The sequence below is a fragment of the Cebidichthys violaceus genome, unplaced genomic scaffold (assembly GCF_023349555.1).
Source record: "Cebidichthys violaceus isolate CVI_PGR_0920_01 unplaced genomic scaffold, fCebVio1.0.p SCAF_13, whole genome shotgun sequence".
Lineage (NCBI taxonomy): Eukaryota > Metazoa > Chordata > Actinopteri > Perciformes > Stichaeidae > Cebidichthys > Cebidichthys violaceus.
In genome coordinates, this window is record NW_027176296.1 from 16,504,759 (window position 1) to 16,529,758 (window position 25,000).

At 47.0% G+C, this 25,000-nt stretch overlaps 1 protein-coding gene across 1 annotated transcript in view; it reads left to right on the top strand.

Annotated features, from left to right (window-relative positions):
• mast2 (microtubule associated serine/threonine kinase 2) overlaps positions 1 to 25,000 on the top strand; it is a 129,896-nt gene that overhangs the window by 26,541 nt on the left and 78,355 nt on the right. Inside the window, 2 exon segments of the mRNA XM_068707986.1 lie at positions 2,056 to 2,206; positions 2,683 to 2,876. Coding sequence (XP_068564087.1) covers positions 2,056 to 2,206; positions 2,683 to 2,876 — 345 coding nt within the window.

Consider the following 25,000-nt stretch of genomic DNA (forward strand, 5'->3'; position numbering starts at 1 on the left):
GCTGCGTAGGGTTCTCGTTTTCACACGCGTCTGCGGGAAACATCAGTCGGCCAGAGATGGAATTTCCAACTTCCTCACAAAGTTGGCGTTAATTAGCTACAGCTGATGAATTCTCCCCCTTCAGTGAAATCAACACTCGGCTAAATCAGCGACTACTTTGGATAATTGATGAATCCTTTTGAGTGAAATTTCCAGAACGACGTAGTCATTGATAGATGATTCCAGTCTCTCACAACGCCACTGTTGAGGATGACCCCGACTATGACGGTGTTCTTTTACTCTACAGTTAACTAAAGGGAAGTCGGCACAATGACGGTTTCCTCGTATATAAACTCATAAAGGGATCAGCGTTGGGTTTCTGTCGGCCGTGGTGGAAGTACCAACAAAGAGTTCGGATTCGCTGTATTGTTCCGCGCGTTGTTAAGAAACGGGGTCCGTGTCCCAGTGGAGCCGGTGTACCTGGGCTACGAGGAGAAAAGGATCAGGCCTTACATAAGAGAACTCAATCCTTCACAAAAGACCTTAATTGGTGCCAGTTCTGTGGATCAGTCGGGACGTCCTGAGCCCACGTCTCACACCCCCTGTCACGGCCCTGTGCAGCAGTCTGTGTTGTAGAATTTTGACGTTCACCGTGCCGGGACGGTTTAGCCGTCTTCCATCTTGTGTATATTTAAATTTCACGCTCCCTCGGCAGATTGCTGTCCGTCTGCCTCCTGCTGGTGGAATGAGGAGCTGCAGCAGACTCACTGGCTTTTGACAGTGAACTCAAGCTGAGTCAGTGTGCTGAGCTTCTCCCCCCCCCCCACAGAGAGCTAGCGTCATCCGCTGCACCGACTCGGTTGTAGCCTCTGAAGCTGTCAATCAACGGCAATGCAATAACACCAGCGCGTCAGCGATGCGGTGCCGAGTGAAAGCCTGTTGTTAATAAACATTGCATCGTCTGGTCGTCTCTTGAGACCCAAATATTGGATCCAGATGTGTGTGTTTCTGGGGCTTTGGACGTTGTAAACTGAGGTATCCATCCTTTCTTTAATAACTCTGTTGCACATCAACAGAGTTAGTGTGTGTGTGTGTGTGTGTGTGTGTGTGTGTGTGTGTGTGTGAGAGACTTTTGAGGAGAGCGGTTGGTGCAGGTTTCGTTGGTGAAGAGTAACGGAAGCTTTCACTAAAGCTCTGTCATACGTGCAGCCGTCTGGGAGCGTGTGTGTGTGTGTGTGTGTGTGTGTGCGTGCGTGTGTGTGTGTGTGTGTGCGTGCATGCGTGTGTGTGTGTGTTGGCGTGGGCCGTCCAGATGTTGCTGGAAAAGTCTCGTCAAGGGCTCGTCCACCGGCAAGAGAGAGCAGGGTTATGAGCCCAGGCAGGCCTTGTTTCCATGGCAACAGCAGATGTTTCCAAAATCGTTTTAGCCGGAGTCCCACGCACAAACGTTCAGAGTGTGTGTGTGTGTGTGTGTGTGTGTGTGTGTGTGTGTGTGTGTGTGTGTGTGTGTGTGTGTGTGTTGGCTGCACTGCATTTTCTCTGGAGCGTCTCTTAGGAAAGCTTTGGGGACGTGGAGGAAGTCCAGAGGAACTTTTCCTTTATGGTTCTGACAAACTGAATTATAAGTCAGACTCTCCTCTCGCTCTGCTGCTGGAAAGCGTCGGCTAGTGACAGAGAAGTCGTCTTCGCCTCGCTGGGCGCCTCTCGCTCTGCTAGCGGCTAGCTGCTAACTGCTGCTGTTACGCACTGAGAAACACAGGTGTGAAGGGGAGATGTGGTGTCAGCGAGTGGTTAGCGGGTTTATTCTCTGCTTGAAACCACATGTAGGATGTATAGTACATTGAATGTCAGAGTAAAATACAGAAAAATGTGAGAGTAGCAAGTAGTTCACCTCAGGAGGCCTTCTGCAACCTATTCGTCAGTAGTCGGTACCGATCACTGGAGTGCAGTATGAGTAGTTGGAGGTTCAAAATATGAGCTGACACGGAGTTCCAAAGTCTAACGAGTCTTCTTCTCCTTTCTTCTCTCTCCATCCTCTCCATCCTCTCCATCTCTCCATCCTCTCCATCTCTCCAGAGGGAGTTTGCGGTTCCGCCTCCTCTCCTCTTCAGGAAGCTGAGCAACCCCGACCTGTCGCCCGCAGCCACCGCCGCTACCAAAGCCAAACTGCACCGACAGCTGAGCCAGGACGAAAGCTGGGCCCGACGCAGCAGCCTGGCCATGACCGGTAACACACACACAGACACACACACACACACACACACACACACGCCGATGCTACCTGAGGTCATCCTTTGATCCCCGATCTCTCGCGCTCTTAATCCGCCAACAATCCGCCACGTCCGTAATCTGTCGTGTAGTGAATGTTCTACCCCGGATTAACTGCCGTGTCTCACCAAGCGGAGGCCTCGTGTCGGTACGAGTCGGATGTGGATCAGTAGCTCAGACATGTATGGCCGGTTGTGTTTTAAGGTTTTCTCAAAAACCGGTTTGTTCCTTTTGACAGCTGCATTGAGAATGATTAATGCGAGCTGTGATTCAACTTAAGGCAGTTTGAATCTCATCCAGTCATTCAGGGTGGAGACCGACAAATATGGCGATGAAGCACCAAAGCATCGATTCTAGTCCAGTGTAACCGAGAAGCAGGTTTTTTTTAGTTTTTTTTTTTTTTTTTAGATGAGTCATTCTCTTTTCGCCTCACAGGTAAGCAGCTGCTGCCTCTGTCCAGCAGTCTGCACGCCGGCGTGAGCCAGCTGGGCTGGCAGGGGCCACCTGGAGGTTGTGGAGGGCCCGGGGCCACGGGGGGGATGTCCGCAGGAGGAGGAGGAGAGGGGAACAACCTGGTCCGCATGAGGAGCCAATCCTTGGGGCAGTCTGCTCCGTCTCTCACCGGACTGGTCAGTGCACTAACGCAACACACACACAGACACACACACACACACACACACTCCGTGAGCTCCATTCGTTTCACTCAATAACACACAAAAACACAGGGCCACACTAGCAACAGTCCTCCTCAACATAACAAGTTATTTACCGTTTTTTTCCATGATGTCATCAGCGGAAGAAAAAAGTACATTTCAGCCTCCAAAACCACCAGACAAATGGCTGACATGACAAAAGTTGCAGAAATGATTCCATCACGGCTGCCACCTTACCACTGACACTTGTTTGCATGATTGATTTGACAGAAATCTGTCTTGAGTTTGCTCCTAGTCCTGCAAAAAAAATAAATAAATAGGAAGTGCGGTCAGGTTGTCTGATATCTGCAGACTCACATATGGAACATGTCTGTTGGACTGGAACTCTGCCAGCTGAATGCAGGGAGGCACACACAGGATGACACACACACACACACACACACACACACACACACACACACACACGCTGAGGCACTTAACATCCACAGACTTGTTTGCTCAATGCTGAGAGGAAGAACTGGAGCAGAAATGCCTGTGTGTGTGTGTGTGTGTGTGTGTGTGTGTGTGTGTGTGTGTGTGTGTGTGTGTACTTCTCTATTTGCGTGTGTGTGTTCGCTGTAATGGGTCAAGCTGCAGCACAGTGTCTGCTGACCTCACATTGCTGTAGTCTAGATCTCTGCAGTGTGAGTGTGTGTGTGTGTGTGTGTGTGTGTGTGTGTGTGTGTGTGTGTGTGTGTAAACTCTTCTCTGACCCCTGCTGGTTGTCAAGGGGATTACTAGAGGAGCTGCTGTAGGATTTTACCTTTCCATGTCCTTAGTATGCACCGTCTGTGGCTGTGTGGGGGAGCTGCAGCTGATACATATACAATGTAAGAAAAATCATGTCAGATGTCTGTCACAGTGGGAACTCTTTTAATTGCTGATAACATTTAAATGTGTTTTACAGAGACATGAACTGAGCAAATCGAGCAAATTCCTCTCGTTTGAAAGACTGATTTTACTGAAGTAGTCGAGTGGTATTTTCTCCACACCCACTAATGTTGCAGACTAATCATTTACATTCTGAGTATGCGTTCAGCCTGTAAACACACGGCAAAACAAGAGTGCTGCGGCCTGATGGAGATTAATACACATAAACATATCGCATAAAATACCCTGAAATACGCTGACTGTGCATCATCTTCATCAAAAATACTAATAAGACTATGAATCACATTTAAATGTCCGAATGAATGATTTCTAGAGGATCATGTTGGGACGAGAAGTAAAACAATGACTTGACTGCAGTGTGGGGAAACCACCAGCAGATGGCATCAGAGTTCAATGAGAGGAATCATCAGCAGTAGCTTTGTCTCACAGAGTGTGTGTGTGTGTGTGACGAGGACAACCTGTGACTTCTGATACTATGCGAGGACCACCGTCTGTGTGTGGACAGAACCCCCCCCCCCCCCCCCTCGTCTAAAATGAACATAGATGCATGAAAATGTAGGATTTCGTCTACGCCGCCAGCGAGTTATTGTAGTCGAGCAAATAATCCCCGGCTATTGTGTTTCTCAAGGTTTGTGAATGTTTTCCTTTTCCCCGGCCGGGCGCTCTCCTCCCCGTCTCGGTTTCTCAGTAAACAGCAGTTCATGCGCGTCCCGCTTCGGCGCGGCGCCGCTCGTCGGGGTCACGGCCGTCAGAGTTTTTATATTACCGGGCTTAAAGCCCCATCTCACGCTTTGAATTGACTTGCATTAGCGTTTCAGGAGACCACCTGAGCCCCTCTGGCTCATCTTGTTTCCTTCTCTGCTGCTTCTCTTCTCACCGTCTGTGTCATATTTTATGAAACACTCGACTGTTTGATATTTTGTGCAGGATGGTTTTTTATAGGATCTGTCTTCCTCTTCGTGTCGTGACCGCTCCGTGTTGACGGTATCGGTGAGACGGCGCGGACTAAAACACTATTTTAAAACCAGCCGTCCTATTTCTGATCAGTGTCCACCTGATGAGGCACAACCTGTTCAGTCCAGTGTGATCCACTGCAGCAGCTCGACAAATATACATAGAGGAAGTACAGAAGCATCTGTCTCTAACTGTCTATATGATATCTAATAAACGGAGAGTCCTGGTACGTTACCTGGCCCTTGTTGACATGACTTTAATCGCTTTACTGCAGGAAGAGGATTAGTGCCCCCCCCCCTCCCCCCTTGTGTTTGCGTGGATTAAAAAGCGTGCGTTGCCACCCATGATGTTAATGGCCAGAGAACTTCCCCTGAGTGTTTGTGCTGTCAGCACCTGTGTTGCTAGTGTGGCCCTGTGTTATTGTGTGTTATTGTGTGAAATGAATGGAGCTGACAGTGTGTGTGTGTGTGTGTGTGTGTGTGTGTGTGTGTGTGTGTGTGTGTGTGTTGGGTAAAGCATTTGCGGAGGTCCAGATGGTGTTTACCTCTTGGCTAATGGATGAGGGTCCGTCGCTCCTGTTTCTCCTCTCTCTCTGACACACTTTAAGTGCACATGTGTGTGTGTGTGTGTGTGTGTGTGTGTGTGTGTGTGTGTGTGTGTGTGTGTGTGTGTGTGTGTGTGTTCCCAGACTAACAACCAAGTGTTGCCAGGTAACCCCTGCACATACCAGGTGGTTGTGTGTGTGTGTGTGTGTGTGTGTGTGTGTGTGTGTGTGTGTGTGTGTGTGTGTGTGTGTGTGTGTGTGTGTGTGTGTGTGTGTGTGTGTGCGCAGCATTTGAAAAGGAAAGAAGAATTATCCTTCTATTTTGTTCCAGAGTGTCTTTGAGAGCTCGCTTCTCTTTCTCTCACTGAGCAGCTTCATTCACTGTGGAGGTGGAACTTTGCAATAACACACACACACACACACACACACACACACACACACACACACACACACAATCAGATTAGAATATTATTAGCATTTGTTTTGGAGGGGAACAAAAAAAAAAGAAAATGAATGAAAGACTCTGCTGGAAGGAGGATACGGGGCTGAAGATGAAAGAGGAGTGCTGCTGTGTTGTTGCAGCCCGTGCTCAGGCACATCATTAAATGCAGTGAGACTCTGCTGGGAGGCAGACACACACACACACATACACACACACACACACACATACACACATTCATATATACAAGGAGATCACAACCAGGCGAATACAACAACAAATAAACCTGTTGGTCCTCTTGTCGCTCACTGTCGAGCACCGGTTGATTTAAACCACGGGTTTAAACCTCTTTGATATGAAGTGCTGTTTTTAAGTCTTCTTAAAACGTGCCACAAACAATAAGTTAACTTAATGACGCCACGTCTAGATCTGTAATTTGAGTTCATCCACATGGACAACATACATAGTAACGTTCAAAGAAAACCATTTGTTCTCTTCTTTTTGTACCTTAAAGGAATAATTTAGCATTTTGGATTATAGCTGTTTTTTTACAGTCAGTTTGTGTCTTTTGGACAAGCGTAAATGTCGTACGGATACTTTATACCTTGTTCAACTCAAACTGTCCTTTCATCTCAGACAAAGCGAGACAAACTGTAAGAAGTCCGTTAACGGGAACAAAGAACAACGATGAGTCAGAGCCCGGAGCGTTCTTCGTGACGTACACCTGCTGTCTGCAGACGTCGGGCTTAAATATACATGAGAACATGTTGAATAATTAGCGAGTGTCCTCGCCGCGGCCGAGGAGACAATAACGGAGATGGACGGTGTAACGGCTCGGCGTTTACTCGCGTGGTTTGGACGTCCCAGCTGATCTGGAACCCGATGATAAACCATCCGCATCTTCACCTCGATGTAGACTTTTAATGCATGCTGTGTTTGTTTGCTTTTAATTCAACCAAAGGGCCACTGAAGCGTGGCTGTTGACAGAGAGCGACTGTGGTGCTTGCAGATGCTCACTGCAGCTACTGGTGCTTTAGTTTAAAGAGCCAATCATCCGAGGTCTGCAGAGCGAACACAGTTCTGCACTTTTGTTCAGTCTGGAAGCAAAAAAGGGGCCAAATGAAGCCAGCGAACACTGTGTGTGTGTGTGTGTGTGTGTGTGTGTGTGTGTGTGTGTGTGTGTGTGTGTGTGTGTGTGTGTGTGTGTCTCTCTCAAGGCACTGTTGTTCCTTGTGAAAAGCAGCGCAGAGTAGAAGTGCATCAAGAGCAGCCGCTGTGGTGATGACTCATGCTGAAGGTTGGGCTCTCTCAGAGGAGACGGGGAGCAGAAGGAGCACAGGGTGTGTGTGTGTGTGTGTGTGTGTTCGTGTGTGGTGAGTAGCTTATCTTCTCCTTGCATATCTTCATGCTGTCTGTCCTGCTTATTTTCACATTCACTTCACACACACACACACACACACACACACACACACACACACACACACACACGCACACACCTCTTTATCTTGCTGCAGGCTGTCAGTTGTCCTTGTCATCAGCATGATTCATAGCTAAAGGAGGAAACTGTGTTCCTGTACTATTCTTACCGCAGGACACCGCACATGCCTGTCTCCTTCCACTGCACACACACACACACACGCACACACACACACACACACACACACACACACACACACAGTATCCTGTATGTATAGAGAAATGCACACTCATGTTTACTATACGTTCTTGAGCTTTGAAATTTGTCAGTTCCACTGTTGACTCTTCTTTTCTCCCCTTTAAATAAGTGAAGCAAAGAGCTTCTAAGAAGTTCTCTATGCACTCATGCCTATTCATGCATTGATCTCTAGACAGAGACTCGTATGGATGAGACGTTCCTCTGTCTTGTATAATCCCCTTCAGTTCAAACATTGACACTTGAAATGACCCGATATTCACATGCGCTGCCGCTAAGCTTCCTCTCTTTCTTTACGTTCTCCTCTGCCGTCGTCTTCATTTCAAAGCACCTCTGCGTCGTTCTTCTTCTCTCCCTCTCTGTCGTCTCCTCTCCGCCTTCTCTTGGCTCTTTCTCCGTCCCGCATCTCTGCTCTCATCGCCCGGTCCTCTTTACGTCGAGGAGGAGAGAGCTTAAAGCTGAAGAGGAGTCGCCGGGTGCGTCGGTGGAAGAAAGCGGCGAGGCCCCCCGGTGGTGCAGCTGGAGCCCAGGTGAGAGAGACGAGTCCGCCTCAGCTGGGCTCCGCACGACTGCAGCGTCCTTCTTTGAACCTGGACTCCTCGGCACAAAAGGAGAGCGGGAACTATATTTTAGTAATGGACCACTTCACTGCAGACGGTGGGCGTCTCAGAAAACTCAACCGAATCTCTCTCCATCGGCTGTGAAAGGTCTGGAGGAGTCGTGTTACAGTATCGTAACAGGGCTGGATCATTATTCCACGTCATATTTTAGGATAGCAACATATATACATCACATGACATTCTATATACACAACATATCGTCATGTTGGTGCAATATGTTTTTGTATTTATATTTGTTTTTTCTTGGGTCGGTTTAAAAAATAGAAAAGAACAAGTAATTTTTAAGGAATTTAAACATTATTTTACCATGAGAGCCTTATTGAGATTAAAAATCTTTTTTTCAGCCAACATAGGTATTGCACATCTACACCTGGAAGCTTCCCGGTACAACCACAGTGTGATGTGTTGGCCTCCACTGGAGCAGTTGGTGTTCAGGGACTCACTGGTGGTTTTTGTGGGCGGGGCAAGCGCTGCTTTTCACGTCTAAACCCAGATTAATCCTGCCGACTCGGGGGATTGAACCGACGACCCTCGGGTCACCAATGCCCGCTTTACGTCCGTCAATATCTTTCGTCGACTTTATTGAGCGTTTTTTTTTTTTTTCTGTACATTCTGTTTGACCCAGATGTCGAGCAAACATCGGACTTCTGCAAACTCGGGAAAGTGAAATAAGTTTCAGCTGCAGTCGTTTCTCAGACTCAGCAACGCGGCAACACAGCGCTACCGTCGCTGGCATACACAGTGAAACCTGCCTGCTCCTGCATGCGAGCTGGTTGGTTGTTTTTTTTTTTTTTGTTTTGTTTGTCGAAGGTGAAGGGCAGAGAGGAGGCCGGCGGGGTTACGGCTCTGACTTCCACATCGTACATCTCACACCTCAGCAGACAGGAGATTGGACAAGTCCAGCGGTGCATCCCGAGATGAGATGGAAAATGTTATGCAGAGGGAGGGATGAGGAGGGGGGGGGGGGGGTAGAAGAGCAAGGCTATGATGGACAGAATGAATAAATCAAGCCAGAGTGTAATAACAAAACTCACTCAGGGGGTAGAGGAGGGTAAATAGATGGATGGAGTCAGAGATGGAGGTGAAGCTTCGCCTGCTGTCTGCTCTGTAAAATGAAGGAATAGCAAACAAACACATTATTTATAGGCTGTTAAGAAGTCTGCACACGTCTGTCCTTTACTTCGTTTTTTTCTTTAAAACACTATAATGGCCTGAAGATGAGGTGACCCTGATTATAGGACGACTTTACCAGCAGCTGATCCGATACCAGTTCTACACCTATCAGCCTCACTGTGTGGCAGTGAATGGCATCATGGCAAATACTTACATGGATACTTATGCTGAATTGTTATTTATTAATTAAGTAATAAATCGTTCACAGCAGCTTGGTGAAACATCTTCGAGGAAAAAAGTTTAAGGCCTTTTTTAAATGCAGCAAATCATTGGTTATAATTCCAGTATAAAATATATACAGTGTATATATAGTGGACAAATATAGAATAACAGATCCAGCTATTTGAGTCGGTATCAGCCCGATATCCTTACTATGAAATACTGCCAATAAAGAGGAACGTTAATGCCACATTTGCGTGGCTTTCCCAAAAAAATGTAATAAAGTAAAGACGTTGGAAAACACTTTTCGGGCTGATTAAATCCAGAGAGCCTAATAAACAAAGAAGCCACCGGGACCGGACACCCGCACTAACGGGTCATCTGGAGCGCTTTACTGCGAACTGCCACAAAGTCCCCTTTTCTCTTTTTATGATCTCACCGCTAATGTGCTCCTTAATTACGAGACTTAAATAGGCTAATAAATAATTGAAGCACGCGACTGGTCTCGCGTAATAAAAGCTCTTTCCGCACCACGGCGGCAGCTTTCGGACGGGGTTGATCTCCTAACAAATACTTCCATTTCGCCGAGTGCGCCGTTAACGGTGCCGCTCCGTCTGCTGCTCCGCTCCCCTCGTTTGTCATCGCCGCGGCCTTTTTACACTTTTTTTTTTTTCTCCTCATGGTGACAGACTTTAATTGGGTGAAAGCGCGGGCAGCAGTGCAAGCCCCCCCCCCCCCCCCCCCGAGTAACCAGTCAGCCGCCTGCCGGACCTGTAATTACCAAACCGGCCCTCCTCTGCACCTCTAACGACGTATCTTCATTAAGGCGCTCTCGCTCTTCCATATCCCTTTTTCTCCATCGCTCCACTTCGCTCTTTCTGGCCTCATGTGCTAACCGCTAACCGCTAACACTTTCACCCCCCAGCCTTATTAGCGGCGCAGGGCTTTTAGCCTCCCAGTCAAGCATGGGAAGGTAGACGGATCCAAGGAAGTGTTTTGTGTATTTTAACCTGACTCCCATTTCCCGCCCTGCAGATGTTCCACTACTTTGCAGCTAATGGGGGGGAAAAGTCAAATGGGTTGTTCGTTTTCTCCTTTTGTTCTTGTCCGTTGGACTACATTCGACTAACTACCACCTGCCTGCACATGACAATCATCCACAGCAACACACTCCAGAATTAGCTTTACTGGTTCATTTGCTTCCACTTGATTTTTGACTATATTGAGTTAATTACCTGCCAGTAAACACACACACACACACACACACACACACACACACACACACACACACACACACACACAGACACCACCTCCTGCTGTGACATCCAGCATGACTGACTGCAGACAGCAATTAGGGACGGACCATGAAAAATGAAGTGTCTGCATGCGATCAGTGCACATTTGGAATGCACAGAGGGAAAACAAAGCACAACATCAGCCGAGGCTGCGGGCGACTCATTCCTGTGGAATAATTAGCCGGCGTAAAGAGGTCTCATTTTCAGCAGTCTTCCGTGTCGGCTTTCCGCAGATGACAGAGGAGCCTTCAAGTGGAAATTAGAACGGGAACCCTTATTCCTTTTTGTTCTGCCCTTTTGCCCTTTTGAAGACTGCCCACGCGCATTTAAATGAGGCTAAATGTGGGAGGAGTGTGTTCAGAGCCGTCGGTAGTCTGTCCAATGTTACGGTCAAAAGGCCAGAAAAAGTGACAGTGGCAGGTCCTGAGATTATAGTTATGGTAGCCAATAACATACACAGATCTAAGCAACTTACCTGTGGGGGCGGGGCTTGAAGGGCAGACTAAACGTGCGCTCGTACAAAATGAGATTAATATTCTATAGAAGGGGCACATTAGGGCTAGGCAATATGGGGGAAGTCGTTATCACAATTATGTGCGTTTCCTGATGTTGTTGATGTCACACTCGTGTTATAAACGGTGAACGTCACGCGCCGACAAGCGCGTCGATTTCAGGCCACATTCTAACATTCTAGTTCTGTAGACAGCGGGCGGAGACCCCTTCGAGGTCGCACCAGACGCCGCACATGTGGCTGGAAACGTGACGTCGATACGCTGAAACGGACGCAAACGCACACCGGGTTCGTGTTCAGCCTCGTCATTGGCCTGTTCAAGTCAAACTGGCCCCTCCTCCCTCTGTCCTTCTCTCTCTCTCTCTCTCTCTCTCTCTCTCTCTCTCTCTCTCTCTCTCTCTCTCTCTCTCTCTCTCTCTCTCTCTCTCTCTCTCTCTCTCTCTGTTGTCCAAGATGTTACACAGCGATCACTGTTACCCTTCACTCTGCACTGCAAAGATCCTGATCCCACAAACACACACACACACACACACATACATGTGCCCACGCATATACTTTGCCGGAGCGCAGTGTCCTTGTCACCTTGGCAACCGCGGTGGGGCTCAGAGACGCCGTGGATGCGGGTCGTCTCACCTCTCTCCTCCCATTTCTGTTTCTGCTCGCCTTCGACGCATCTCTGAGAAATCGATGTCTTCATTGAGCCTCGGCGTCTTGTTTTGATTAACTCTGGGAGTGTGTTTGTGTTGAGAAAGACGAGCTTTAGTTTTACCCTGGACAATCTGTGTGTGTGTGTGTGTGTGTGTGTGTGTGTGTGTGTGTGAGGGGTCGGCGAGGGGGAGATCTGGGAGTAATGCAGGCTTTATTTATCCCCACACAGCAGATAAAAGCGGAGTGGAGATAAAATGTGGCTCTGCTCTCCGGATCCCCACAGGCCTCTGCTTTGGTCTCGCCACTGTTTACTCCAACAGAGCGCTCTGTTAAAGGAGAGGCAGCACAGATGTATGAAACACATTTTTCCCCAATGTTCACACAAACAAACTTCAGAGAGCCCAGAAGGTCTATGTGGATGTGATTAGGGGCTGCGTTTAGCTTCAGGCCATTCCCCCCCCCCCCCCCTTATCCGGAATATTCATGAGCACAAGTTTGTTTTATTCATTCATTTTTTTGGGAAGGAGTCATTACGGCGGGTTCGTTTCCCCACACGGAGCATGGCAGCCATTGTTGCTTTGGTTCCCATACTACAAGTAACGTGTGATGGATCGGATCGGCTGCTTTGGGTTTCTCACATTAGTTTTCTTCAGGACAAACTTTTCACTGACACAATTCTTTTGACGGTCTGAAATATGGTGTCTGAGACTGGAATTTTACAGTGTGTGTGTGTGTGTGTGTGTGTGTGTGTGTGTGTGTTAACCATGAGTTGTGCTACCCTGCAGAGTTAAAATAAAAACAACAACCTCATCTTCCCGTCTGCCTCCACGTCTTTCTCTCCAACCAAATCTTTCTGTTTTCTTCCCCTTTCCAGGTAATTGAATCTCAGAATGAGCACACACACACACACACACACACACACACACACACACACACACACACACACACACACACACACTTATCTCTGCCTGTCTTTGATAAGCAGACCACTGTGGCTGAGCCAATGATTGACAGGTGGACTGATTGCGTGCAGGGATTGATTAGTGAGGTCTAGTGAGGTGGAACTTCTTCCTGTCCATCAGAACAGGAAGTGGAACATGTCTGTTGTAATTATAGGGGATTTCATTGGCGTGTGTGTGTGTGTGTGTGTGTGTGTGTGTGTGTGTGTGTGTGTGCGAGTGCGCATGTGTGTGTGTGTGTCCAGTACTTTGCAGGTTTTTTACAGCCCAATAAATAAAAGTGTGACCTGAGCTAATTGGAAATGAAAGGCTTGACTTGAGATGAGATCCACCACAGTGTGTGTGTGTGTGTGTGTGTGTGTGTGTGTGTGTGTGTGTGTGTGTGTGTGTGTGTGTGTGTGTGTGTGTTCTTCCATCCTTGTGAGAACTAGTCTGAGTTTAATCTGTCTTTTAAGTAAGGGAATCGTAAGTGTCATTCATAATACCAGCACAAAAATGTACAGTGAACCCTTCAGTTATAGCAATACATGCAGATGACGTTACATAGAATCACTCAAATCAAAAATCAAAAAGTAGATAAAAGGTAAAGCTGATATTCTGTCTAGAAGAGAAGAGCTCAAGCATGTTCCTGCATGAGGCCCAATGTGTTCTTTTTAAGAATGTCAACACTTGGTTGTGTGTTTGATTGGTCATTCGTTACATTTCACAGGAGCGTGTTTCCTCGTTGTGTTTTCAAGTTCAAACTAGTGTGAGAGATGCAACAGAGTGGAGACTAACGGAGCGACGACGTCCTCACACCCTGGGAGCTCTGGGTAATGATGTTTTGAGCGCAGTGTGGTTTTCTCATTTGCACTTTGAGATGAGTGTGTGTGTGTGTGTGTGTGTGTGTGTGTGTGTGTGTGTGTGTGTGTGTGTGTGTGTGTGTGTGTGTGTGTGAGAGAGAGTGTGTGTTTGGTATCTCACGCGGAGAGCAGAGTGTGACGACCACGCAACATGAGACGGCGGTGGGGGGGATAAGTACAAATACACACACACACACACACACACACACACACACACACACACACACACACACACAGGAGGTCCGACTCTTATCTCACCCTTTTGCCCGTTGTTCTCTGTGACTGCTTCTTATCTGCCTCTGGTTAACTGAGTCAGTGTGTTCATGTTTTCTGTTCAGGCTATTAATAGAGCTCATTATTTTTTGTTTATTTAGTTTTCTTCTTCTTTTTTTTCTTCTAAAATCTGTTCTGGTTCTCTTGAAGTATTTTGTTTTGCTTCATGTTTTCTGTTCCTTCTCTTCATTCGTTATCACTACATTACGGGTGCAGGTAACAATCACCTATATTATTGATTAATCTGTAATTACTTTCTTTATAATGTGCGTTATTGTTAAACCCAGAATATTCCGTTTATTATGATAGAAGATTAAGAAGCTGGAACCAGTACTTAAAACGTGACTTATTCACTTTTCTTTATCGACTAATCCTTAAATCAGCTGATTATTTCTGCTCTCTGCCTTCTCAAAATTGTTGAATAAAAAAAAAAAACCCCACCTTTGTTGTTCACCATAACGAGATGGGAATATGTCTTGGGTCATTGCTCTAAACACGCTCTGGGTCGTTAGAGTGGGATTGCTTATTTATGTGAGTGCATGAACGCGTGTAAAAACATATGCGACATTAATCGAACCGCTCCCAGCGAGCTTGGCGGGGGGGATTATTGACAGCTCGGTGGCTTATTCGCAAACCTGCTTTACTTAGCTTTATTAGCTCCCTCTGCTTTTTTGCCTTGCAAGCACGTGCACACACACACACACACACACACACACACACAAATGAATGGTCGTTAATTAGGAGAGTGAGCTATCGCCTCTCTAATGGAGCAGGGCAGAGCCGTTCTGTAGGGAGGTGATGTATAGTTTTAGGTCTCATAGAACCAGCCGTCTCCGCCGGTCTCCTACCTAATGTCCGCCATCAATCACACTAACTGGGTTGCAGCACTCACAAGGCTTTCTGCCGCTCCCGTTTCCTCCTGCCGCCGCCGCCGCCGCCTCCCTCTTTGTCTCTCCGTTCAGCCAGGTGCCTCCCAAGTGAGGGTCGGCCGGTCTTATCGTTCTAGTCCCGGTCTGTAACGAGTCATTTAGAGCTCCTGGTCTCCGCGCACAGCCGCCGATCTGGGGTCGGATACGCGATCTCTATCGACCGCATCGGTTTAGGAGGAGATCCCATTACCGCTTCTTCGTCTCACCCTCTTCTTCCCTCTCTCTCTCTCTCTCTCTCTCTCTCTGCGTATCAGGATCTCTTTTCTCCGTCCATCCATCACACACGTTATTGATCCGTGCTGGAGGTTTTAGCTGTTAGAGGAAACGCCTGTGTGAGTAAGTGTGCGTGAAAAAAAAAAAAAGAAGAAGAAAAGTTTAATCCTCGATGCTATCCCAACAACAGAAACTGCACATTACCAGCATCACCAAGGTAGTGTTTGCTATTCGGTTAAACAATGAGCACCAAAATCCCTATGGCGTCAAATGCGAGGTGTAAATGGATGCAGAATTTTTACTCGGAATGTGACGATAGTTTGCGAGTTCTTTGGTTATTGTCGGTCTAATCACAAACAGTCCTGACAAAGAGGTGAGCTGAGTTTTTAGAGGCCCTTTCACGCCCGCCTTGTTGAGTCCGGACTTTCGGACTTTTCAGTTTGATCCACATATCGGTCGGGATCGGACCAAAGCATGGTCTCGGTTTGTTTCTAGTGTGGAAACATTGTTTCCGGATGGTTCGGTCTTTCGGTCCAATTACAGGAAGTTCTGGATGGCTGTTGCTACGGTGTAAGAGCAGCAGAGCTCCCTCGGGGAGGACAGGACGTAGGTTCTGTCTTCTATAGTTCTGTCAAACCCAAACTAACCCGATCAAATGTATGCAGTGCAACAAAAACATGAAAACTCATTTTGATGCATCTACAAAACGTGATTCAGGGATCGCTATCGGCACCGTTGCTGATTTCATTACTGGGCCGGTTGGGTTCCAGCTAGACGCTACTGATCCACCTCAAACACTGGTTCTTAGTCAGCTGCATTTTTAAAAATCAACGATTCCACATTTGCACGGTGGGATCTGGTCTCAGCAAAACCCCCTTGAACATGCTGTTGCCTTTTTTTTACCATTCGCCAGCAGTTGTTATTCCAGCGTTCTCGCAGCAGGAGCCTCATTGTTTCCTGCTCCGCTGCAATCATGTCTTGCTGTGAGCTAATGTTACCAGATAAATAATAACTTCCTGCTATTGAGAACTGATTTGAATATGAGTCCTCTCCCTTTTCAGACAGGAGAATGAGTCCATTTAGTTCCAGCTCCTGCTCCACCTACACCAACCTGCAAAGGGATACTTGTTCACAGACAGAATAGACATGACAAGGCTCGTTAATACCAGTTTTTTAATGTCCAGGCCCCGTGATCAGATGTCATTATCAAGGTAATGTGTCTAGTAAGTTGATATCGGGTGGAAATGGGGAGGGTCATTGAGTCCATCTTCCGTCATTGTCTTCACACAAAGACGGTTGTTTGTCCCTTTGTGTCACATCTAGCTGCACCGTAGAAATCATTCTCTCGCCCAGCTTGTTTTTCATGTCTCGCTGTGAGCCAACGCTTCCTGCTTCAAACTGGCTCACACAGCAAACACACGGAAGTGTCCTGAATCCACAATTAGTCATTTAAATGCCACTTGAAGGACACTTACAAGGTAAAGTATTCAGCTCTTAGAGCTGTGCGTCTCATAGAGGGACAAGTACCTGATACAGAGAACGACATTTTGTGTTTTCATATATCTTTACAACAAAGACTCTCGTTTCATATAACGGCATCGACGGCAGATGAAGGAGCTGCAAGTCAGGACGTCTCAGAAGTTCCTCAAAATACTCGAAACCAATAATAAAATATTTCTAAACACGGAGCGGCAAGCAAGCTCCTTGGCTCAGCCGACTTTGAATCCAACATTTTCTGGTAGCATTTTTCCTCAGGCTCCGTGAATCCGCTTCGTCCCCTCCTTTACACTTGCTCACGTGTCGTTAATCTGGCTGTGTGTGAACCTCAGTGCTTCCCTCTTCATCTTTTTGCCCAGTAACACTAATGGCGTATGGTTGCTGCAGCTTGTACAGAGTGGGTTTGTGTGCGGTTTCCCTCAGAGAATTCCACTCTGCATCGATCACTCCTTTTCCTAATCAATAGCGACCTATATATACGGATCAGTTCCCAGCATCCAAGGACACCCAGGCTAACTCCCTCATGGCTTGAGTAACTACAGCCTGTCACAGTATGAAACATATTAGGGCTGCCTGCTGCCGTCCCACTGCATATACCGTACAGTGATGTATGCACCTCACTGGATATATAACGTACGGTGATGTATGTACCTCACTGGATATACCGTACAGTGATGTATGCACCTCACTGGATATACCGTACAGTGATGTATGCACCTCACTGAATATACCGTACAGTGATGTATGCACCTCACTGGATATACCGTACAGTGATGTATGCACCTCACTGGATATATACCGTACGGTGATGTATGTACCTCACTGGATATACCGTACAGTGATATATGTACCTCACTGGATATACCGTACAGTGATGTATGCACCTCACTGGATATACCGTACAGTGATGTATGCACCTCACTGGATATACCGTACAGTGATGTATGCATCTCACTGGATATACCGTACAGTGATGTATGCACCTCACTGGATATACCGTACCGTGATGTATGCACCTCACTGGATATACCGTACAGTGATGTATGTACCTCACTGGATATACCGTACAGTGATATATGCACCTCACTGGATATACCGTACAGTGATGTATGTACCTCACTGGATATACCGTACAGTGATGTATGTACCTCACTGGATATACCGTACAGTGATATATGCACCTCACTGGATATACCGTACAGTGATGTATGTACCTCACTGGATATACCGTACAGTGATGTATGTACCTCACTGGATATACCGTACAGTGATATATGCACCTCACTGGATATACCGTACAGTGATGTATGTACCTCACTGGATATACCGTACAGTGATATATGCACCTCACTGGATATACCGTACAGTGATATATGTACCTCACTGGATATACCGTACAGTGATGTATGCACCTCACTGGATATACCGTACCGTGATACACACTGCACCTTTAATTTGATATTTGCATTAGCCTTATTCACGGCCACTACTCATAACTACTTTACTTACTAAGTTTGATTTAACTGGTCGAAGAGTATAGAATACACCAATAGACTGTAATCCTGAACAAGCATTTGGGGGCAGCTTTTGGTACTCAACAGTTTGAATACTCGCTTGGTACCAAGAAGTATTGTGACCCCACTTCCAACTCAGCAAGAGCTGTCTTGCTGTAGCAGCAGCACCCGGGTGATAAAAGCAGCAGGACACGACATGTACATGTAGCACAGTTATGAATTCCTTTTGGGGGTTAGGAGGATGTTGTTTTCACACTTTCCCTGAAGTCCACAGTGGTACAGTCTGTGTCTTGGTGCGTGGCTCTCATGCTTCAGCGTGAGATGGAGAGGTGGAGAGGTATCTGCATCCGATACGTGTGAGGTGAAGTGAGGGTTAGGGTGCGTTTGGGGGTTTGAACGTCAGCCGTGAGGTAGGAAATCATAATCTCAGCAGACCAGAGATGATGCAGATCACAGGCTGACTGCAGGAATCTGGATATTTCTCTTTATATGTCCTGAATTTATAAAACCATCAATCAATAAAACTCATCTTCACTGCAGTGTTTTGTTGAGCTCCCTGGTCCCTGTCCTGAGTGACGTCTTTGTATTTTGACGTTTCTCTGGTTTCTCTGTTCTTCTTCTTTTCTTTCATAATAAACGTGTAAAATGTGACTTTTATTTGAGAATGGAGTTAAGTCGAAAAATCCGATAGATGGAAACATGCCAGCACCAACACACAGCTCTATTTGGGAACCGATGTGATGATGACGACATGCCTGTTTGTCGACACTTTAAGGAAACTTTAAAACATGAGGATTCTTCTGAAGCATCTACTTTTTATGATTAAAGTAGATTTCTTTGCGATGGACACCAAAGATAAAGACATCCTCGGGAAGTGCATGTACCACTGATATATATCGCACAGATGTGGTTCAATTATGACTCGGAGAAGGAGTGTGAGCTTTTGGCTGTCTCTTTTGTTTTTGTCCCGCAGAAAGTTGGTGAATAATGTTGTATTACAGATCATATCCTGGCCTTTCCTGAAGGTAAAAATACCATCCGGAACATTGAGTTAAATAGCCGCGGAGCACACATACTGTTTACTTTATTCCCCACCTTCATGTTAATACTGTCTGAATGTGGCACAAGCCATTATAATTCACTTTATTCGATGTTAACGGAGTTGCAGTCCTTGCGATGGAAAACCTTGAACTCTAACAAAGGAACAAAGGTTTAGTCACGGTAGAACATCGAGCAGTAAACGATGTTCCTTTGCGTGCTGTTGGAGGCTTTTCAGTGGTCTGGGTTCGCTTGTTGATGCTGTTTGTTTGGCTTCACGGCCGTCTGTTTTTCTCTCTCACTTCGCTCCTAATAGCATTTTTCATCATTCGCCAGCAGCTTTTTTTTTTTTTATAGGATTCACCAGCCAAAATGTATAAAAGGAAAGTGAAAATGCAAACCACAAGCCCCGAACAAGTCAGCAGCTGGATGGCAAACAGCATTAATCCTCCCATTAGAGTTTGATTCAAACCAAAGACATTTCTCAAAGGCTCTTTCATGAATCTGGATTCTCATGAAAAAGCTTTTGGCACCAAAGAGACATGAATTCAGAATGCGTTGGCAGCAGCGGGGGGGGGGGGGGGGGGGTAATGGTTTTGATTTGGAGAAAGTTCAGAATCTGAGGAACAACAATAGACTTCTCGCTCAAAGGCCGCACCGGTTCGTCTTCCTGCGGTGAGCTTCCTCGCAAACCTTTTTCCCCGTGATCGGCTTCAGAGAACGAGCCGGAGAGAAGCGAGAGATCAGGATCTCGAGCTGGCGTCTACGTACAGCTCAGACGGGGTCGTTATCGAGCGTTAAGCGGTGAGTCCATGCTGCGTGTTCCTTAAACCCTCCGAGGGAAAGGGATTGATTCGGCCGCATCGGTGCGAAACTCTCTCCTTTTTCAGCTGTTATTGGGAGCTGATGAGTTCTCTTTTGTTTCCTCTCAGCGATCCACAGACTCTGAAAATCACCTCTGATGAAGAACGTTACGGCGGACTCGGCAGCAACTTGACGCCATTGATTTTTGTGCAACGGGGTTTCTACATGTGAGGAGCAATGTGAGCGACAGCCACGCGTGTCATCTCTATTATCCTCAGATTCTGCAGGCAACATGGAGAGGATTCTGGGTAGTCCGAGTAGTAATGAACAGTCCCGTTTGAGCGGGCTTTGCTTGCTAAACGGACCGTGTGGAGAACAAAAGAGGTGGAACTCATCGGCTAAAATGAAATGTCCAAAACCAATCGGCTGTCGTCTGTGGCCGGAGGCGTCATGTTCGCGGGTCGTCTGTCCGTCCGTCCCGTCGATACCTCACAAACACCCGGAGGACGTTCTCGAAATTCATCACAAGCGTCCGCCTCGACTCCAGGATGAGCTCTTCAGATTTTTGTGGTCAAAGGTCACTGAGACCTGATGAAGTGATGACATTTCTGACGGACACGGATGTAAACTGCAACATGACTGGTTGCCGTATATTATTATGTAACAGTCACACTCTTTTACCTCTGGTTCTGGTTCCTACCAAGAGAGATGTCTGACTCTTTAGCTGCTATATGTTCCTCTGTGTTCACCAGCTAGTCTCTAACTGTGTCTGTCTGCTGGGATTTTAGTGCAGATGAAAGAAGGTTCTCTGATTTATGACTCGTTTCGATTAGATGACAATTGTTACCGATGACTTTCCCAGGTTGTAGACAGATCATCAGTGGACCCTACTTTAACAGAAAGCACCTTGACTGATTGATTTTCTTTTCTCTCTCTCTTTCTTCTGTGATTTAACATCGTAGTTGTTGTGACGGCAGCGATGAGGGTGCGGTGCCGGACTGGGGGCTGCGGTTGCCTGGCTCCCGTCTCCCGGCCTTTTTTGCGGCATAGTGGGGTCTCCGGTGTGGGCGGGGCTGCTCAGACCTCCCAACACACAAAAAAACAAACACAAAACATGAGAAGAAAAAACTACAATGTCACTCCTCAGCAGTCAGACTCCCTCCAACATCAGACAGGCACAAGACTTTTAAACTGGACTAAAAATACATTATTAATAATAATATTAATATGACACACACACACACCCTACGTAACCCAATCTAATTGTATTCTACGCTCCCTGACTCTTATGTCATTACCTACGTCATCGCAACTGCTTCATGTTATCGTCTGTTTGTCTGTCTTTGCGTCTGTCTTCCATGTTTATGTCCCGAACCCTAAAAAAAAATTGTACAAAAAAGAGAGAATTCACTTTGATTCCAGTGGAGCGTTTCACTGCTACTTCCTGCTCCCATTAACATTCAGACATCCCAACCCTGTCCTGTTCTGTTTGGGATGAGATAATCCACTCCTGACCGTACACCCCCCCCCCCCCATCTCTGATGACGGAGAGGAAATTGAATTGTCCCTCCATCGCACCAGCGCTCCCCCTCCCTCTGTCTCCTCCACCTCTCTCCTTTGTGCCTGTGAGCCACAGACATCTTTTCACTCTCTGTTTACATATTGTTAGCTGCAGCTATCTCCTAAACACAGGGAACACACTCAGTCTTCTCCTCCCTAAATATTAGTCTGCACCGATCGCTGAGTAAACACGTTTTCTCACAGTGTTGTGATAAAAACCTCTGATCCGCCTCCCTGCCTTTCCATATAGAGACCCAGGAAGAAGAGGAACCAAATATACTGATTTAGTGTGAGATTAACTCTGTTTATAACGCTGTGATTTGATCTGGGTTGTGTCCACTTCCTCCCGGGACGGTTGAGGCTCAGGGCAGCGGCGGTGACAAGCTCTGCATCATGTCAACCGTCTCTTTTTAATGCGTCTCTGTGACAGTGTTACCAGAAGTCCTGTGACGATGACGAGAGTGGAAATTGATTTTTCGCGTCATAAAAGCAGTCAAACATCTTTTTTCCGACGCCCGCTGGAACGTAAATGCAAGTTTGCTTTACTGGGCTCGGCTTTCAATCTGCCTTCCTCCTCAAGACTGAGGGGAATCTGTCGACCTTTTTTTTTTTCTCAGTATTGTGAAAAAAAGTTTCTCAGCTCGACGTCCAAACTGAGTATTGAAAAAGTTTAAATTGAGCTCTCCCTGGAGGCGGGTCAACTTTAAACGACCCCGGCGATCATTGGTCGGCGTACGGGTCGTGTGCAGCCAGCGGGGAAACAAAGCCCACTGTTTGTACCGAGGACGACAACAACAGTCCGTCTGTCTGCAGGAACTCAGCCTCACTTTCAAACAGGCCGCATTGTTTGTTGTTGCCACTGAAAAGTCTCCAGTGTGGCCCGGCTGAACGGACAATAAGCACACACACACACACACACACACACACATACACACACACACACACACACACACACACACACACACAGAGAAGTGCATTGAGCAGAGCTAACACTTGTTTTGAACTGAGTTTGAACTCGTGCGCGTTTTGCACATTACACGTTTACACATCGATGATCGTGAACTTTTTCCACCCCCTAGTTAAACAGTAAGTCCAAGTTGTGTTTACGAGATAGAGATCAACTGGATGCAGTGTGCTGAGCGAAGGTTTGACTTGGCCAGCGTCTTATAAAACAGCCTCCAGCAGCTCTTTTGAATCAGCTCAGTGTGTGTGTGTGTGTGTGTGTGTGTGTGTTTGGGCCTCTGTATTGTCAAGAGCTTGCTTTCCAATTGGCTTTTTTTTCTTTTTTTTTTCTCCTGACAGCAGCAATAGTCGAGTTGAGCTCCAAGCCTGGTCAGAAGCGCCGCACCAGGCGTCCACCGCTCTGCGATAAGACGCCGCTCTGTGGACTCCAGGTAGTCGGAGGCGGAATAGATGCGTCGTTACGCGGAAACCTTCAGCCGAACTGTTTGCAAGGTCTTATGGGTAGCTGCTGCTGCTGCTGCTGCTCAGTGCAGGACTGGGAGAGAGCCGAGTAATTGTTTGCTGTAAGGACAGTGAAAGCATAAAAGTGAGGGAAAAGTCAAGGGTGAAGGGAAGAAGTGGGACACGGCATTAGTCTCTGTCTTCATAGTCTGTCCTCTGCTTGTCTCTTTACCCTCTTGTTTGTCCTCTCTCCGTCTCCTCTCTCTCCCTTATTCTCTTTCATCCTCCCTCTCCATCGCTGTGTAAAGCTTGTTCCAGCTTACACAGCGTTTTCTTATCAACCCCCCCCCCCCCCCCCCCCCCCCTCTCCGACGGGGGGTAAAAACCGCTTTATGCAACGCCGTGTCCTTTTCATCCCCTCCTCGCTCCCCTCCTCTTCCCTCTCTCGTCTTCTCGTCGTCTTTGATCTGGTGTGAGCTTCATCGCAGAATGTGACGCCTCTATCTCCGCGTTACTGAAAATGTCAGCGCAGCCCTCTTTACGCGGCTTTTAGAGTGGCAGCGTGAGCGGGCAGAGCTGTGATAAAATGCCTTTTTTTTGTGGCGGGGGGGGGCAAAAATGTTCCGCATTCATAATGTGGAATATTAGACTGAGGCTGTGTTTTGGTGGACACTTTACACACAAAAAAAACATCTTAAAGTGTACAGCATGCGTATTTTATTCCGTTGCACCTCCAACCACATCAAGCGTCACTAACAGGCGCGGGGGGGGGGGGGGGGGGGCGTGGTCACAGTGATGTCACGGCGTACCGACACACCCTGGAGTACACTTCAACATCGACGCACTGAGTCCAGATGCTCAATTTAAGATTTTCAGCTCCTCACGAAGAGCCAAGAGGAGTTTTCAGCGTTAATGTTGACGTTATAATTAATTTACTCTTGACTCGAGTCATATTTCAACACATGGAAGAGGTGAAGCCTCTCGGTGTAACGTCTCCTTGAATGGATTCAGTTCCCGTGGCTCTTGGCTTCCCCTCTTGTTCCTCTGAGCGTATCCAGCCTCGTTAAGCCGTCTCTGCCGGCCCGCTGAAGAAGCGTCTCGCTGCAGAGAGACAGCAGTGGGAACCGGGGAAGTGATTTCCGAGGCTTTTTGCGATTATTTAAGGTCGCGGCTCTTCCTGCCGCGAGACAGAGAAGACGTGCGGCCATCGATTTAGCTTTCTCTTAAAAGAACTCGACCTCCCAGAGCAGACAAACACCGTCCTGTTTCATTTATTCAGGCTGAGCTTCCTCCTGCTGTCCTGTCTGAGGAGGCCGACGCACACGTTGAAACACGCAGACGGAGCAGCTCACAACCTGTCAGCATTATGCAGACACACACACACACACACACACACACAGCTGTCATCTCAATAACAAGCCTCGTGGTTTTCATTTTCAGACCGGATTGTTGCTCCGTTCTGTGTCTCTCAAGCTGCCTTTAATTGCCTCCTTCTAGTCTTTCTCACAAACTTGTTTCCTTTACTTGTCCGTCTCTGCACTTGTCAGACGTGGCATCGGCTTAACATCGCGTTCATGTAACTGTTGCTGCCTGTTCCCAGCGCAAACCTCTGCTGCTTCATCACACAGAGCAGAGGACAGCCTCTGTGTGTGTGTGTGTGTGTGTGTGTGTGTGTGTGTGTGTGTGTGTGTGTGTGTGTGCAAATATCTTCCTATTTATGATTTCTTTTAATTATTTGCATGTGTGACTTGACCATGGTTGTATGACAGACATGTCGGTGGATGTGAGTTAGTGTGCTCATCTGTGCTGTTTGGTCCTGGTCAGTAGTTTCTAATTAAGTAACCAAACTGTAAATAAAAGGAGGGTTCAATGAAAAACCAAATATTACAAACCTCTGTGGACAAAGATCTGGATGAAGGGGCATTTGTTTAATCTACCTCCATATTTAAAATATATATACTGGAAGGCTACCAGGTCCAAACATCACCCACTGACTGCAGCTGCAATTTACAATAACATAATAATCTTTATTCAAATAGCTTTTCTTTTACGTTTGCGATATAGGCCTGGAAATATGAAGACTTATTTATTTATTGTCAGTTTATCTGCTGATGTCAGAAAA